Raw genomic sequence first — 19,603 nt, forward strand, 5'->3', positions numbered from 1 at the left:
ATTCAGCCGCAAAAAAAAAAAATTCAGCTGCGAAAAAATTCAGCTGTGCCATCAGGACGAAGCAATCGATATCTGTCTCCCAACGTCCAATCAAGGGAAGGGAAGTTCTTGAAGTTAGAAATTCGAATTCAGAATCTGACGGCAGTTTTACTTCCATACTGTACCTGGTGAAATAAAGTTAAATCTAACATAGAAACGTGGGTTTGTTTGGTTTCTCTCCGTTTAAAGCAGCTCAAAATGACTGTGTTGTATTTGCTGCTGTGTAAATAAAGTTGAATTGAACGGAGTCGATGAGAAAACACAGTGTGCACAAACTGTACACGTGCAGCTTTCAGAAGAAAACCAGGACAGAAGCAAGAATGTGATCTGGAGGAGGAAGGACGAGGTGAAAAGACCCCCCCCCCACAGGCCCTACCTGTCCCGTGGGACTGCGTCCCCCCTCGCTGTCCGTCCTCGGGTAGGTGTTGAAGGGCCGCGTGTTCTGCGTCGCCGTCTTCATCACGCCCTCGGTGACGGGCAGGTTGGGGGTGCGGATGTTGGGTCCCGACAGGGGCCTCTTGTCCCGGGGGGACTGGGGACTGCCGTCCCGGGACACGTAGCTGGACTTTGGCCTGTGGTCACCGGGCTGGTCCCTGCGGACGACCTGGTCCTGAGGACAGAGGAGGCGATGGGGGGGGGGGGCAGATGAGGGAGTCGTTCTGTAGAACAGTCAGACCTTCCTGAAGTCTTCGTCTCTCTGGAGCAGAATTCATACATGGAACAAATCCTCAAGAAAATGTCTTAGACCAGACCGCCAGTGTTTTCTCTTTCATGTCGTGGAAAACAGTTTTCAACCACTGGTGTTTCCGCCAGATCTCGTCAGGTGAGCCGTGGGAAATTATCCAATTTCGCATTTTGTTCTAAAAAAACATTTGTTCTCACAGCCGAGTAATCATGTATAAATACTCTTCACCACTAGAGGGCAGCACAGAACTTTGCCGGTGAAATGTAAAGTGACAGACGTCAGTGTGGTTCATCTCCACCTCCTGCTACCATCTTGTATCAAAGTACTGTGTCAGTGACAGTGATGGAGAAGTTTTTGAAAACCAGGATCTCAGCTCTTCATCCATCAGGTCCAGGTTTCACACTGAGGGAGGCACTATTAAAAAAAGGACTTTGTTTCTGGATTTACTGGATTCCTGTTGATAAAGCATTGATGAAAATGACTTTATATTGTTAATAGAGGCTACAGAGTTTCACATTTTAACATTTTCGGGTGGTGGTTTTTCCAAATTTCCAGATTTTTCCAAAGAAACGCCCGATGATCTGCTCTGCGTTTGCTTTATTCATTTTATTTTATTAAAGGCTCACTTCTAGTGTCTGTCGTTTAAGATGAAAGTGTTTGTATTTGTTGTTAAGTGGCGGCAAATAAAGAGGAAATGCTTTTGCACACTGAAGCCCAACGTCGTCTGACGGCAAAATTCAAGCAAATGCTCTTTTTCTTAATCAGCGACTGATGAAATGAACGGCGGGTCGTTATCGAGGCCGACGCTCCGGCAGACAGACGAGTTCAGTAACAAACCAGAACTGTCCACCACCTATAAACTAACTGAGATCATTCTAAAGGTTGTTTTAAAAAAAATAAACCAATATCATCACATTCCTTCACTGTGATTTTGCCGTTTATGTTCCTGATAATTGCGTCATCAAGGCCTTACAATAGTCGGTACTTGCAGACATGATCCGGACCGGATCCTCCGTCGTTACCTGGTCTCGGTCTCGATGGTCTCGGTCTCTGTGGGGGGGCGGCGGCGGCGGTCCAGACCCCGGTCGGTCCCTGCTGACCCTGCTGGGCTCCTGGCCTCGGGGCTGCTGCTGGGGCCGGCCCTGGATCAACTCGTCCCTCTGGGGAGGGCGCAGGCCGCGGTGACCCTGCCGCGGGTCGCCCCCCGCCCCCTGGTGGTCTAGTCTGGGTCTGTCTCTGGGTCACAAGAGATCGGTTGAGACGACTGACGGCACACGAGGCGCCCCCCCCCCCCCGTGGCTCCGGTTTAACCCCCCCCGCCCACCTGTCGGAGTGCGAGTAGTGTCTGTGGTGATGGGGATCGCCGTTCTCCTGCCCCCCCCCTCCCGAGGAGCTGGAGTCCCTGCGGGGCTGGATGGGGGGGCTGCCTCGCCGCAGGGAGTTGGAGCGGATCACCGACATGGTGTCGAACTCGTCCAGCAGCCAGGTCAGGGAGCCGTCCGACCCCAGCTTGCTGCCTCGTACGATGGTCTGGAGGTGTGGAAACCAAAGATCAATGGCCAAAGATCAAAGGGCGCAACAGGAAAACGCCAATGCCTCCGTCTTAATTCAGAGTATTTTAGAGTATAAAGAGCACCTGTTTCGTGTTTATTCCAACAGTTTCATTACCGGAGCTAAACCCAGCTAACCTGAGAGCAAGTCGTTTCTACATTAATCCGCCATCTCTGTGTTTATCCTTGATAAGTAACTTTGTACTTTATATTAATTATTAGTACCTGGTATAATGGGAATTAACATTTTGCAAGTTATCGTTGATTCATGCATGTCTATTTTAATCACTGTTCGCTGCTTTACACTTGCAAGGCCACGAGTCGTACTTTGTACTCATGAGAAGATTTATTAAAACTGCGCCGCTCTGAGACGTCTTCAAGGTCTCAGAGGAATATCTTATCTTAGGGCATTCCTACCTTCTCAGCTCACATAGAAGTGTACTTACACACAAACAGGCCTGAGAACCAGTGTTAACCTTGCTTTGTTGTACCTCGGAATGAGAAAGTAACCGTCTACTTCAACGGTGTGAATAAAAACGGGCAACGGAGGGAAGAACTTTGCAGATCGATGAACGAGCTGTGAGGTGAATTCACTCTCTGCCCTTGCGCAAGAATCTTGGTTGTTTTGACTATTATTGCTCTCGATACTGGGGTTTGCCTCTCTTCTCTCATTCTAGCAGGTTTTTCACCGAACAGTCCTCTGACGGACTGATGATGTACCTCAAGAGTAACCTGCTTTCATACACTACCAGCTGGATGGACGATAAAGACATTAAAGACATGCATGTAACTGTGTGATAACAGTGCAAATGAAGCATGAAGTAAAAACTGACGGCCAAAAGAATTTTACAGGAAAAGCACAGAAATGCCAACGAGAGTTTGAATCCTGGGTCAGACCTGTAAGAGTCTTACTACCAGAACCAGATTCAATAACCCGTGTTCATTCCCTGCCCCTCCCCCTACCTTCCGCGGCTCCACGGTGGTGATGACCGTGGCGTCGATGAACGGCTTGGGCCGCTTGGCCGTGTCCTCGATGAGCGACTGCCATTGCCGCGGCAACCCCACGAACTTCTGCTCGTGCTCGTCGAAGTCGGTGTGCACGCGGTGCTCGAAGTTAGACGGCGCCGAGATCTGGATGCGTGATTTCTTCTTCTTGGTGAACATGACGGCGGCCGGGGCCGAGCATCAGACCTGGGGGGGGGAGACAGACACCCAAGGTGAGGTGGGGGTGGGACTGCAAGGAGACCATCTCATTCTACCTGGTCTGAGAAGATAATGCAGCTCGTCACGTCTCATCATTTCCACACCATTAATGGCAATTAACAATTTCCCAAAATTCAAGAAAGGAGCTTTCTATCCATTGGACATCATGTCAGGACTTCTGTCCAATCAGAGAGCGAGTTGCCATTGTGGTTGACCAACCTACTAATTCTGCAGTCATGAAATTGGAGACGAACCGAGTCACAAAGAGCCGAGACACGGTCACATTTACAATAAAGGTCAACAAGCGCCTGGCTGGCCTCAGACCACCGAGTGGCAGCGGAGCAGCCGTGACCTTTGGCTGGAGGTCACTGACGGACGGAGCTGCTGGAGTCTCCACCCCCCCCCCCCCCCCCCCAAAAAACTGCAGGACAGCAGCTCCAACAGGCATCATTACAACACAAGCAGCCCAGCAAACTATCATGATGTGAACTTTTTGGGTGAAGCGGGTGTTTTTGAAGGCCTGGTTTATACAGATACGGGTTACAGATACAGATCGTATATAAAAGCTGGGGAAACTGGAGATAAAAGCTGGGGAAACTGGAGATAAAAGCTGGGGAAACTGGAGAAAAAAGCTGGGGAAACTGGAGATAAAAGCTGGGGAAACTGGAGATAAAAGCTGGGGAAACTGGAAATAAAAGCTGGGGAAACGAGATAGAAGCTGGGGAAACTCGAGATAAAAGCTGGGGAAACTCGAGATAAAAGCTGGGGAAACGAGATAGAAGCTGGGGAAACTCGAGATAAAAGCTGGGGAAACTCAAGCTAAAAGCTGGGGAAACGAGATAGAAGCTGGGGAAACTCGAGCTAAAAGCTGGGGAAACTCGAGCTAAAAGCTGGGGAAACTCGAGCTAAAAGCTGGGGAAACTTGAGATAAAAGCTGGGGAAACTCTGGGGAAACTGGAGATAAAAGCTGGGGAAACTGGAGATAAAAGCTGGGGAAACTCGAGCTAAAAGCTGGGGAAACTCGAGCTAAAAGCTGGGGAAACTTGAGATAAAAGCTGGGGAAACTCTGGGGAAACTCGAGATAAAAGCTGGGGAAACTCGAGATAAAAGCTGGGGAAACGAGATAGAAGCTGGGGAAACTCGAGATAAAAGCTGGGGAAACTCGAGATAAAAGCTGGGGAAACGAGATAGAAGCTGGGGAAACTCGAGATAAAAGCTGGGGAAACTCAAGCTAAAAGCTGGGGAAACGAGATAGAAGCTGGGGAAACTCGAGCTAAAAGCTGGGGAAACTCGAGCTAAAAGCTGGGGAAACTTGAGATAAAAGCTGGGGAAACTCTGGGGAAACTGGAGATAAAAGCTGGGGAAACTGGAGATAAAAGCTGGGGAAACTCTGGGGAAGCTCGAGATAAAAGCTGGGGAAACGAGATAAAAGCTGGGGCAACTGGAGATAAAAGCTGGGGAAACGAGATAAAAGCTGGGGAAACTGGAGATAAAAGCTGGGGAAGCTGGAGATAAAAGCTGGGGAAACTCCACACAGTTACCAAGTGAGATTTTATTCCCACATCAGAGAGAACTACAGCTCTGGAGTGATTCAACATGAGCAGCCTATTCACGCCGGCCTGGGACAAGAAAGTAGTGCCTTGAGGAGAGGTGGGATTAATGCCGGCTGTACGAATTAGCGAAGGGTTAAACATTGCCGCGCGCGACCAACACTGAGTGTTTGCAGACGAACCGAGCCGCCCTGCAGCAACGCGCAGAGGGCGGGAAACAACCTTTTACTGCGGCCAAGAAATGATAAGATTCATACGCGTGAGGGCTGAACTGCAAACGCCGACCTCAAAAAACAAATCCTGCTCGACTTCTCCGGAATTTATTTCCAACACAACTGTTGGAAAGCAGGAGGTTAACATGATGTGACATGTGAGCACAGGTATGCAAGTCGCTGTGGCTCCATCGGTGCGAGACACGCAGCCACGCTGCAGAAATACAAATGATCCAACCAGCGAAACACAGCAGGGAAAGAAACGGATCCTTGTAGTTATGCAATAGATTAACGTGAGGCCTCTTTCATCATTTCAGATTCTCTTTGTGTTTGTTTGCAGTGAGACCATAAAAGTAGAAGTCTGCGTAAATTGAAAAGAGACAGATGGAAGCCGACGTCCTCTGGAAATACAAATATCTTTATGTGAAGTATGTTGTGGCTGTACTTTCTTTTTCTTGTACTTTGTAAACTCCAGCTCCACAGAGTCCACAAAGATAAGATATCCCTTGTATATTTTATTATCCATTTCATCCCTGTAGAAACATCAGCCGGTTCGTGGCTCCTTTTTTTTTTTTTTTTTTTTTTAAACAGAAATGCTACTTCGTCCAGTAACAATGCAAAACCACTGACGTGGCCGTCCAGCTGATGCAGCTGTTGAAGACGCATCAAGAAAAGAGAAAGCAGATGTTTTTAACCACCTGACCGAAAATACTCCTCTGGGTTTGACACATCTTATTAATGGGAAACTTTAAAGGGCTCATATTGTGTAAAATTAACTTCCTGAAGGTTCTCCAGCAGTACTGACCATCTCCTCCAGCAGTACTGACCATCTCCTCCAGCAGTACTGACCATCTCCTCCAGCAGTACTGACCATCTCCTCCAGCAGTACTGACCATCTCCTCCAGCAGTACTGACCATCTCCTCCAGCAGTACTGACCATCTCCTCCAGCAGTACTGACCGTCTCCTCTAGCAGTACTGACCATCTCCTCCAGCAGTACTGACCGTCTCCTCCAGCAGTACTGACCGTCTCCTCCAGCAGTACTGACCATCTCCTCCAGCAGTACTGACCGTCTCCTCCAGCAGTACTGACCGTCTCCTCCAGCAGTACTGACCGTCTCCTCCAGCAGTACTGACCATCTCCTCCAGCAGTACTGACCATCTCCTCCAGCAGTACTGACCGTCTCCTCCAGCAGTACTGACCATCTCCTCCAGCAGTACTGACCATCTCCTCCAGCAGTACTGACCGTCTCCTCCAGCAGTACTGACCATCTCCTCCAGCAGTACTGACCGTCTCCTCCAGCAGTACTGACCATCTCCTCCAGCAGTACTGACCATCTCCTCCAGCAGTACTGACCGTCTCCTCCAGCAGTACTGACCATCTCCTCTAGCAGTACTGACCATCTCCTCCAGCAGTACTGACCGTCTCCTCCAGCAGTACTGACCGTCTCCTCCAGCAGTACTGACCGTCTCCTCCAGCAGTACTGACCGTCTCCTCCAGCAGTACTGACCATCTCCTCCAGCAGTACTGACCATCTCCTCCAGCAGTACTGACCATCTCCTCTAGCAGTACTGACCATCTCCTCTAGCAGTACTGACCATCTCCTCCAGCAGTACTGACCATCTCCTCCAGCAGTACTGACCATCTCCTCCAGCAGTACTGACCATCTCCTCTAGCAGTACTGACCATCTCCTCCAGCAGTACTGACCATCTCCTCTAGCAGTACTGACCATCTCCTCCAGCAGTACTGACCATCTCCTCTAGCAGTACTGACCATCTCCTCCAGCAGTACTGACCATCTCCTCTAGCAGTACTGACCATCTCCTCCAGCAGTACTGACCATCTCCTCCAGCAGTACTGACCATCTCCTCCAGCAGTACTGACCGTCTCCTCCAGCAGTACTGACCATCTCCTCTAGCAGTACTGACCATCTCCTCCAGCAGTACTGACCATCTCCTCCAGCAGTACTGACCATCTCCTCCAGCAGTACTGACCATCTCCTCCAGCAGTACTGACCATCTCCTCCAGCAGTACTGACCGTCTCCTCCAGCAGTACTGACCGTCTCCTCCAGCAGTACTGACCGTCTCCTCCAGCAGTACTGACCGTCTCCTCTAGCAGTACTGACCATCTCCTCCAGCAGTACTGACCATCTCCTCTAGCAGTACTGACCATCTCCTCTAGCAGTACTGACCATCTCCTCTAGCAGTACTGACCATCTCCTCCAGCAGTACTGACCATCTCCTCCAGCAGTACTGACCATCTCCTCTAGCAGTACTGACCATCTCCTCCAGCAGTACTGACCATCTCCTCTAGCAGTACTGACCATCTCCTCCAGCAGTACTGACCATCTCCTCTAGCAGTACTGACCATCTCCTCCAGCAGTACTGACCGTCTCCTCTAGCAGTACTGACCATCTCCTCCAGCAGTACTGACCGTCTCCTCTAGCAGTACTGACCATCTCCTCCAGCAGTACTGACTATCTCCTCCAGCAGTACTGACCGTCTCCTCCAGCAGTACTGACCGTCTCCTCCAGCAGTACTGACCGTCTCCACATCTGGAACGACGCTCCAGAAGTGTAGAAGGTTTGTTCCAGGTTTTAAAAAGTGTGTCGCTCCAAGCAGCCGATCAGAAATCAAAGCCTATATGATGTCATCGGGGGTTCAGCCAATTACAATCAAGGTAGGCTCCTCCCCCTTTGACTCCTCCCACAAATCAGGCAGCTCTGCTCTGGCACGTGGCGCCACGAGAGGAAGTACTTCCTCCTCTTCCCATAGATGGGCGGAGCCAGTCCAGCTCACACAGACACAGCAGATTCTGGATTTAGCTCCTAGGATCCGATATTCAAATGGAGGAGGATCAAAGAGAAGCTGGATTTGAGGAAATAAACTTTAAAAGCAAATAAAATCTAAACTGTGTTGCATTTGTTTTACCGTTTCACACTACTTGACATTCTTTATTAAAATATCCGCTATACCAGTGAGGAGGGAGTTCAGACCGCAGCGTGACGTCTTCAGCAGGTGTACAGCCAGAACACAGACGGTCCCGGGGCCTCAACTGACCCCCCCACCCCGGTCACCATAAATCTAGAACCGCTGTGCGAGGCCGACAGGCGCTTCCTCTCCCTGACAGCAACATCAATTTCCTCTTTAAAGGTTCCCACGTCTCAATGAATCAAACACACAGCCGTGCTGTGAAAGTACCGTAGTGTGATACCGAGTGTGTATAATCCTCTGTTTCCTTGTGATGGACCGGTGAAGCTGTTCAAAGTGTACTCTTGTTCTTGCTGGGGTCGTCTTCAGCCCTCCTCCAACTGGATTCAGATAAAAGTGACACAGAAGAAGGAGGAAGACACCACAGAAGAAGAAGCCTCGCCGTTCCCCTTTGAAGTCTGGCGTGAATGCGCAGGTTTCGAAGATCAAAGCAATGTGCCGAGTGAAGCCGTCCTCATGTTGCACAGGAGTTCCAGTGAGGCTCCACCAGCACCGATGGAGCTCCAACACACACACACACACACACACACACACACACACACACACACACACACACACACACACACACACACACACACACACACACACACACACACACACACACACACACACACACACACACACACACACACACACACACACACACACCAACGTCACCAGAGTTCCAGCCGGCTGTGTCCCCCCCACCCTCCCAATCAAAGCCCACCTCTCGCTGCTGTAATCAAGGATGGAGGGGATCTCAGGACAAAGATCGTGTGTGTGTGTGTGTGTGTGTGTGTGTGTGTGTGTGTGTGTGTGTGTGTGTGTGTGTCTGATTGGAGGAGAAAGGATAATCCATGTCTGTTGTACTTGGTAACGTAGCGGCTTTACAATAGTATATAGTATTACAATAGTAATCTACAATAGTATTGCTACAATAGTATCGCTACAATGGTATCGCTACAATGGTATCGCTACAATAGTGACGCTACAATAGTAATGCTACAATAGTAATGCTACAATAGTGACGCTACAATAGTGACGCTACAATAGAGACGCTACAATAGTATCGCTACAATAGTGACGCTACAATAGTGACGCTACAATAGTGACGCTACAATAGTGACGCTACAATAGTGACGCTACAATAGTAACGTTACAATAGTAACGCTACAATAGTAGCACACGGTGGCTTGGATAAGTAAATTAAATCTGATTACTGGTTTTGAAATAGTAATGCGTCGGCAGTGGAAACAGTAATAAGTTATATTAGAGTAACTCATTACTTCCACTGGTTCTGTGTAAGTGAACAAACAGGATCCTGTGACAAAACTCCTCGGGAACCTTCACGAGTTTCCGTGACGCCGAGACAACCAAACCAGGGACGGTGCGTGAAATTTAAATGCTGGAAATACGTGTTTGTACGAATGTAAAGACGAGTTATCTTCAGAGAGGTTCTGACGACACATCGGAGACAAACGTCCACAACTCAAACTGGCTGCAGTTGTCATTTTCCTGCGTGGGTGGTGGCTTTGAGGGGAGGCGGTAGTCCAGGTCCAGGGCTACGAATCTAAGCACTTTGATGTCTACACAAAAAAGTACTTTGTGTGTTTATGATATGTTAACAACTACTTCAAAGAATACAGAATACAGTGTGAATTCAGCAACAGACCTTGTGCATACAGGCTCCAGAACCAGGACCATTACCACCAGAACCAGGACTATTACCACCAGAACCAGGACTATTACCACCAGAACCAGGACGATTACCACCAGAACCAGGACGATTACCACCAGAACCAGAACGATTACCACCAGAACCAGGACCATTACCACCAGAACCAGGCCGATTACCACCAGAACCAGGACGATTACTATCAGAACCAGGACGATTACCATCAGAACCAGGACGATTACCACCAGAACCAGGACGATTACCACCAGAACCAGGACGATTACCACCAGAACCAGGACGATTACCATCAGAACCAGGATGATTACCACCAGAACCAGGACGATTACCACCAGAACCAGGACGATTACCACCAGAACCAGGACGATTACCATCAGAACCAGGATGATTACCACCAGAACCAGGATGATTACCATCAGAACCAGGACGATTACCACCAGAACCAGGATGATTACCATCAGAACCAGGACGATTACCACCAGAACCAGGATGATTACCATCAGAACCAGGACGATTACCACCAGAACCAGGATGATTACCATCAGAACCAGGACGATTACCATCAGAACCAGGACGATTACCACCAGAACCAGGATGATTACCATCAGAACCAGGACGATTACCACCAGAACCAGGATGATTACCATCAGAACCAGGATGATTACCACCAGAACCAGGACGATTACCATCAGAACCAGGATGATTACCACCAGAACCAGGACGATTACCACCAGAACCAGGATGATTACCACCAGAACCAGGACGATTACCACCAGAACCAGGACGATTACCACCAGAACCAGGACGATTACCACCAGAACCAGGACGATTACCACCAGAACCAGGATGATTACCATCAGAACCAGGATGATTACCACCAGAACCAGGATGATTACCATCAGAACCAGGACGATTACCACCAGAACCAGGACGATTACCACCAGAACCAGGATGATTACCACCAGAACCAGGATGATTACCATCAGAACCAGGATGATTACCATCAGAACCAGGATGATTACCACCAGAACCAGGATGATTACCACCAGAACCAGGACGATTACCACCAGAACCAGGACGATTACCACCAGAACCAGGACGATTACCACCAGAACCAGGATGATTACCACCAGAACCAGGATGATTACCATCAGAACCAGGATGATTACCACCAGAACCAGGATGATTACCATCAGAACCAGGACGATTACCACCAGAACCAGGATGATTACTATCAGAACCAGGACAATTACCACCAGAACCAGGACGATTACCACCAGAACCAGGATGATTACCATCAGAACCAGGACGATTACCACCAGAACCAGGACGATTACCACCAGAACCAGGACGATTACCACCAGAACCAGGACGATTACCATCAGAACCAGGACGATTACCATCAGAACCAGGATGATTACCATCAGAACCAGGACGATTACCATCAGAACCAGGACGATTACCACCAGAACCAGGACGATTACCATCAGAACCAGGATGATTACCATCAGAACCAGGACGATTACCATCAGAACCAGGATGATTACCATCAGAACCAGGACGATTACCACCAGAACCAGAACGATTACCACCAGAACCAGGACTATTACCATCAGAACCAGGACGATTACCATCAGAACCAGGACGATTACCATCAGAACCAGGACGATTACCATCAGAACCAGGACGATTACCACCAGAACCAGGACGATTACCATCAGAACCAGGATGATTACCATCAGAACCAGGATGATTACCATCAGAACCAGGACGATTACCATCAGAACCAGGACGATTACCACCAGAACCAGGACGATTACCATCAGAACCAGGATGATTACCATCAGAACCAGGACGATTACCATCAGAACCAGGACGATTACCACCAGAACCAGGATGATTACCATCAGAACCAGGACGATTACCATCAGAACCAGGATGATTACCATCAGAACCAGGATGATTACCATCAGAACCAGGACGATTACCATCAGAACCAGGACGATTACCACCAGAACCAGGACGATTACCATCAGAACCAGGACGATTACCATCAGAACCAGGATGATTACCACCAGAACCAGGATGATTACCATCAGAACCAGGACGATTACCATCAGAACCAGGATGATTACCATCAGAACCAGGACGATTACCACCAGAACCAGGACGATTACCATCAGAACCAGGACGATTACCATCAGAACCAGGATGATTACCACCAGAACCAGGATGATTACCATCAGAACCAGGATGATTACCATCAGAACCAGGACGATTACCATCAGAACCAGGATGATTACCATCAGAACCAGGATGATTACCATCAGAACCAGGACGATTACCATCAGAACCAGGACGATTACCACCAGAACCAGGATGATTACCATCAGAACCAGGACGATTACCATCAGAACCAGGATGATTACCATCAGAACCAGGATGATTACCATCAGAACCAGGACGATTACCATCAGAACCAGGACGATTACCACCAGAACCAGGATGATTACCATCAGAACCAGGACGATTACCATCAGAACCAGGATGATTACCATCAGAACCAGGACGATTACCACCAGAACCAGGATGATTACCATCAGAACCAGGACGATTACCACCAGAACCAGGACTATTACCACCAGAACCAGGACGATTACCATCAGAACCAGGATGATTACCATCAGAACCAGGACGATTACCACCAGAACCAGGATGATTACCATCAGAACCAGGACGATTACCACCAGAACCAGGACGATTACCATTTGTGGGGGCCTTCATCCCTCACCCCACCTCCTCCTCCTGCTGCTCCTCCTCCTCCTCCTGCTCCTCCTCCTCCTCCTGCTCCTCCCCTCCTCCTCCTCCTCTTCCTCCTCTTGCTCCTCCTTCTCCCCCTCCTCCTCCTCTTCCTCCTGCTCCTCCTCTTGCTCCTCCTCCTCCTCCTTCTCCTCCCCTCCTCCACCTCCTCCTCCTGCTCCTCCTCCTCCTCCTCACCACAAACAATAAACTTATTATGCTTCCTCCCTGACTCACAGTTAACCCACTCTGCAAGATTTATTTTTTTTAAACAACAGTTTTGTTGTTGTTGTTGTTGTTGTTGTTGTTATTGTGACCCGATTAACTCGCCGGGTCCCGGAGCGCAGTGCGACCACAACCCCGCACCACAAGTTTACACACTTAAAACTGCGACACAAAGTGCTAAAATAAAAATACCGAGAATGAAAACAAAAGAAAGAAAAGAAGGATCCAGACATTGAGAGGTTCCAGGTAGAATGACTCACGTTGCTGCCGAGGTTCTGCTCAGACGCTCTACGTTCTCTACATTCTCTACATTCCACCTGATCCCGCGGCGACCGAGGGAACCAAAGCTCGCCACATCAAAAAAAAAAAGTAGTTTCCGAGGAGAAGTTATCCCGTAGAAAGATGCGGCGCAGGAGGCGCAGGGAGCGCAGGAGGCGCAGAGTGTGACGCATTCCTATGGTTTCAGCAGCACGCGGCCCAGTATCGTGATGTCACAGGGAGGGAAAGAGGAAAGAGAGGCAGGCGGGGGGGGGGGGGCGAGAGGGTCCGAGCACAGGGCCATCGACTACGGTGGCTCTGAAGTGCAAACCACAACAACAAATTGCTAAACACATACGCAAATTGAAAAAACACAACTGCACATTGAAAAACACAACAGCACACACACACACACACACACACACACACACACACACACACACACACACACACACACACACACACACACACACACACACACACACACACACACACACACACACACACACACACACACACACACACACACAGAGGAGTGTGTAGTGAGCGTGTACGAAAGTCTAGAAATGATCAAAGTGTACTTATATTTACGCACATCGCGACTACAAGTAGAACTCTGAGTGTCACAGCAGGAGGTCCAGCTCCTTTCTCTGACCAAGAACAAGCAAGCGAGGTTAACAGGCGACCCTGAATTGTCCCTCGTTGTTGAATGTTTGTGGTCGTTTGTCTTGCCCTGCGACGGAGGACAAACAACGCCCCCCCCCCCGACGAGAAAGACGATAAACGACGACGTCACTGCTGCATGGAACTAAAGCCAGTGGGAAGATTTTTCTGAAGGGAACCAGTTTTCAGAGGCTTCTCTTGCTCTCTTCCTTCTTTTTTTGTGTTGAGCGGTGGGAACGGTAATGACGAGCTGGACACCAGCAGGTGGCGGTGGTGTAACGCCACACACTTACCAACTACCGTTAAACACAAGAGAAGAAGAAGAAGAAGGGAAACAGTGATCGGGGACGAGGGGAGCGTTAGGAAACCATAGGTATGAAGACGAGGTGCCGCGCAGCGTGTCAGCGCCTGTTGACGCGACGTGCCGCCGGCGCCGCCATCTTGGAGAGGTCTCCCTCTGGAGCTAAACAAAGATCCCAGGCTAGAATTGGTAGCTCGCTTGCTAGTCCACGTAGCAACACAAGTAATACCTCATTTTAAAGTGGAGGGAAACTTCTATTCCGCGAAAGACCACCCCCCCCCCCCCCCCCCCAAATAATTTTTGCACGAGATAGAGCTTTTCCTCGGCTTTAAAACGAGGTATTTCTTGTGCTGCTACGTGGCCTAGCAAGCGAGCTACAAACGTTTTTGTGGATTTTCTAGCCTGGGAGCTTCATGTTTAGCTCCAGCAGGCGACCCACCCAAGATGGCGGCGCTGGAGGCCCGTCACAGGCGGCACCGCGAGGCATCAAGTGTTTTATCTACATGGTAAACAGCGTAGATAAATGGAACCAGCAGGTGGCGGTAGTACACCTTTAAGGGGGCAAACTGCCGTTAAACCCCAAAGGAAGAAGAAGAAGAGGATGGACTGGGGGGGTTGAGGGTCCGGGGGCGTTGAAATAATCTAGAGCTGCAGCTCAATAATCCACATTTGACACTATTAGCATTAGCTGAGTGATCGGAGTTCATTGAAATCAGAACCAGAATTCAATTCAAAGTGTTTGTTTTGGGGTTCCGTTACTGAAGTTTAGTCACTCTGGCAAAACAAGCTCCGACAGCGAGGCTCAAATTGGAGCTCTTCAGGACAGTCTGATAAAAACAGGCCGCCGTGAAATACCCAGCCTGCCTGCTAATGTGAACACATCCGTCACCAGACGGAGGAGAAACACACACACACACACACACACAGCAAAGGGGCAAACGACAAAACAAAAGGTCAAAAAAATGAACCAGAACAACGGGGAACCCTGGATAAATGCAAGCAGAACAAGAGTAATCGTGGAGGAACAAATAAATGGGAGAAACTCCCAACAGCCAAGTTTGGGAGTTTCCAGTTCCATAAAAACACTGAGAAACCACACGTTCCCTTCAATTGTTCTCATGAAGGGATCCAGGATTCAATTCAGGGGGGGGGGTTTGTTTGAGGATTTCTGTAAATGTGATTCAAACAAGTGACCAAAAACGATGGATCCGTCAAACCTTTTTCTAAAGAATTTCTTTGATTGTGAAGATTTTTCTTGAGCCTTTCTTGGAATCCATTTGAGTGCGAATCTGAAATTGTTTCGGTTGAAGCCTGAAGCCCCCTGGTTTGACCCCCAGTGGCGTCATCACGGGCTTCCTTCTTTATTGGGAACAAAACGGCGACGGAAGCTGTAAAGACGAGGGAGGTTCTACTTGTGAGGTTCCTGGTGGTCTTGATTGGATCGTAAACACTTCATTGAGACCGACTACGTTGGTGAAACTGCGATACGGGGATCCGACGTTCGCCCCGCACCTCGTCTCTCAAACGGTTGGGAGTAGCACCCCCACAGCCATGGGGCCAGATATTTAGTCCGTCAGAAAATATGGTCCCCCGGAAACAGCGACTGCTCTCCAAGCGCTGCGCCCTTACATTGTGACGTTTCGTTGTGTTGTGTTGTGGCTTTTGTTGTTGTGTTGTATTGTGGGCCCTTCTGGGCCACCGTAGAAAAGGGCCTGTTGACATTCAAGTGAGAGTAAAAAAAAACAAAAAAAAAACACAGCGGGAACCGATCTGCTGGGCCAATCAGAGCGCAGGGACGTGACGGACCAGCCAATCCCAAGAGGCCGGGTTCAAACAAAGCAAGGCGGCGCGGCGGCCAATGAGGGCGGGGTCCAGAGGCAGGTTGTGGAATGTGGGGAAGGTCAGCGATAACGACAGCAGAGAGAAAGCACACCGGCTGGCCGACACACACTTCAGCACATTTACACACACACGCGCGCACGCACACACAAGCGCTCTACACGCCAAGAAGCACTCCACATTAGCGGAAGAAGCTCAGCAGACACCCGCCAGATCAATAAGGCGTTGTTGAGAAAAGAATTAGAGAAATGTAGCGACAGGGGCGGGCGTTCCCACAGGATGAGGAGAAACAAGACTCGCTGACAAAAAGTTCACAGTCCAGCAAAAGTGTCTGTATTCAGCCTGACAGAAAGTCACAGATTCCGATTCCAGATAGAAAGGGAAGAAAAGAAGCTATTTCACGCTGAAAGTGGGAAAAAAACAAACAAGCCTGACACGTTAATGCAAAATGAGCAAACTAGTTAAATGTACCTGTTTTTTTTAACTCCACATGTTGACATGGAACTGGGTTTTTACTAAAACTGCATATTTCAACTGGTTCAGAGCTGCGATGACCACGCCACACCTCTAGGGGGCAGTGTAGCCAGAAGCGTGAAGCCAATCAGAATCCAGGAAAAAAACACAGCGTCATCAATTCTGACATAAATATCCGCCTGCGCCCCTTTAGACAGACAGAGTTTTACTAAATCTCCACCGTGTGTGGGATTTCTTAGGAATCCTCATTTGTGGCGAGTCGTTTATGTTTAAATGTTAAAGGCCCAAAGGCAGAGAAATATCTGGGTTGTTTTTTTTTTAAATACCCAGGTACGTGTAAACGTGGCCTGAAACATAAAGAAGAACTATGGCTGCAACACATAGTTGATGTTGACGATGTTTGACGACAACCAAGATTACGCGGAGATGCTATAAATAATCCATGGCTTCATGCAAATAGCTGAACAATAACATCTTAAAGTCCCAGTGAAATGAAGATTCGACCTCCAAAACACTGGCTGTCGCTTCTAGGGTCATTTTTCATGCTAACTGCCCCGAAGGGTAAAATGTTAAAACACAGCAATCTGCGAGAAAATAGCCGATAAACGGCGCTATTTCCTCTGCTGGGCGGAGCTTCTGACAATAACAGAGTGACATCACGAGTTGTGCACACGCCCAAGTTGTGTTTACATTATGGAGGATCAGAGTTTTGACCACGAAGAGGCTGAATTGAACCAGATTTCATCATCATGGTCATTTCAAACCCAGTGATTGATGAAGAAGACACAGAAGGTGGTTCTGCCATCGGTGACCCCGTCTGGAACATGTTTGAGGAAGCAGAAGACGCTTCGTCCTCCATTCGTCCTCGTCTCCTCGCCTCAGCAGTTTTCACCTTTGAGGCTTTGAGTTCTGACTTTTGGCAGAACGACCGGCTTCCTGGATCCAACACGTCCAAGAGCTTTTCTGACTGGAATCACCGAAGATGAGTCCAGGTGTTACTTGGTCGTATATTAGCCGCCCGAACTAGCAGCTCCCGCTAGCCACCCGAGCTAGCCGCTCCCGCCGCCCCTGCTCCTTTCCTCCTCTCTCGGTCTCTTCCAGGCTCAATCTTTCATCAAGGCTCATAAAACGCCAACTATAACTTCAAAACACTGTTAAAACTTGGATGTTTAAGAGGGAAACAAGCCAATATGAACACAACAGATCGAGATCTGCACAACTCGTGATGTCACACATAGGCTCCGCCCACAATGGCCCACGAAGGAGAAGGATTCCCCCGACTTCCTCGGCTGGAGATTCAAAATTAAAATAACTTTGTTATGTGACAACAGTGGAGGGGCAGAGTCGGAGGAACCTTATCAGTAGTACCCCAACTATCGGTTTTTGCAAAGTAGTGTTTTACATTTCACTGGGACTTTAACAGTTTGTAATACACCATCCAATGAGACATCCACGTCTGTTGCGGCCTAATTGACAACCAGGGCGACTGGGACTAAACCAGCAGAAGAGTTTCAGGAACAAATCTGATAGAAGACCCTCGGGGGGGGGAAATCGTACACCGGATAGGTTCTGGCAGGAGGTCTGGTAACGAGCCAGAAGAGATCGCTGCAAGCCCCGTGAGGTGGCGCAAAGGAATGTCAGAATCGATGGTCCTGACGGCGCTGCTCCAACATGTTGATTCCGGGGCTTTCAGATCACAGCCAACTTGTGTACCAGCACATTTTGTTGTCGAAGTAATCCCCGAGCAAACATCAGAAAACTTTAAAAAAAAGTGCTTTCTGAACATGGTTCCAGGTCAATAATTGGGAGACGTGGGGCTCGGGGCGGGGGGAGGGGGGGCGACGTCATTACATCATGACATAACTGCTGCTGGGGTTGTTTGTTTGTTGTTGTTTAAACCAGTGTTTTTCAACCACTGCGCCACGGCACACTGGTGTTTCCGCGAGATCTAGCCAGGTGAGCCGTGGGAAATTATCCAATTTCACATTTTTTTCTAAAAAAACATTTGTTCTCACAGCCGAGTAATCATGTAAAAATACTCTTCACCACTAGAGGGCAGCACAGAACGTTGCAGGTGAAATGTAAAGTGACAGACGTCAGTGTGGTTCATCTCCACCTCCTGCTCCCATCTTGTATCAAAGTACTGTGTCAGTGACAGTGATGGAGAAGTTTTTGAAAACCAGGATCTCAGCTCTTCATCCATCAGGTCCAGGTTTCACACTGAGGGAGTCAAAATTAAAAAAAGAAATTGGGAAATACTTTTTTCTGTATTTATTTGATTCCTGTTGATAAAACTTTGATGAGAAAGACTTTATATTGTTAATAGAGGCTACAGAGTTTAAATTCTAACATTTTCAGGTGGTGGTGTGACTCCAGATTTTTCAAACAAAAAAGTGTGCCTTGGCTAAAAGAAGGTTGAAAAACACTGCTGTAACGCATCGATGATGTGATGTTGTGGCGGTGATGAACCACCGCCACACCGATCTGCCCTCTCATTAGCGAGGCCCCTTCATCTCATCATCTGATCCCAGAACCGTCTGCGAGACAGACGGCCGGCGTGACTCACACTGAACACGGCATGGGGAGGAAACGACCCTGCCCCCCCGCTGCACCGGGCTTTTCCAGCCGCGTGGCAGAAAACAGGAAGGACCTGCAGCAGGTGGGGAGGTAGTGACTGCACATCATAAACACACCACCGCCTTATCAAGCCGTCAGCACCACACTTCCTCGTTCACCAAAACAATTCCAGCTGGAAAAACCGTTTGCTTTGCAACATGGTGACATGAAAGCAAAGCAGGTGGATGAAAACAAAGCAGGTGGCGTGAAAGCAAAGCAGGTGGATGAAAGCAAAGCAGGTGGCGTGAAAGCAAAGCAGGTGGATGAAAGCAAAGCAGGTGGCGTGAAAGCAAAGCAGGTGGATGAACGCAAAGCAGGTGGATGAAAGCAAAGCAGGTGGCGTGAAAGCAAAGCAGGTGGATGAAAGCAAAGCAGGTGGATGAAAGCAAAGCAGGTGTATGAAAGCAAAGCAGGTGGCGTGAAAGCAAAGCAGGTGGATGAAAGCAAAGCAGGTGGATGAAAGCAAAGCAGGTGGATGAACGCAAAGCAGGGGGCGTGAAAGCAAAGCAGGTGGATGAAAGCAAAGC

At 48.9% G+C, this 19,603-nt stretch overlaps 1 protein-coding gene across 1 annotated transcript in view; it reads right to left on the reverse strand.

Moving 5' to 3' along the window:
• The window catches only part of pak4 (p21 protein (Cdc42/Rac)-activated kinase 4), a 43,178-nt gene that overhangs the window by 13,012 nt on the left and 10,563 nt on the right, over positions 1–19,603 (reverse strand). The window contains 4 exon segments of the mRNA XM_080521233.1: positions 416–649; positions 1,747–1,960; positions 2,049–2,254; positions 3,238–3,465. Of these exon segments, the coding sequence (XP_080377359.1) occupies positions 416–649; positions 1,747–1,960; positions 2,049–2,254; positions 3,238–3,438 (855 nt within the window). The 5' untranslated portion in view covers positions 3,439–3,465.

The sequence above is a fragment of the Blennius ocellaris genome, assembly GCF_963422515.1.
Source record: "Blennius ocellaris genome assembly, contig: SCAFFOLD_63, whole genome shotgun sequence".
Lineage (NCBI taxonomy): Eukaryota > Metazoa > Chordata > Actinopteri > Blenniiformes > Blenniidae > Blennius > Blennius ocellaris.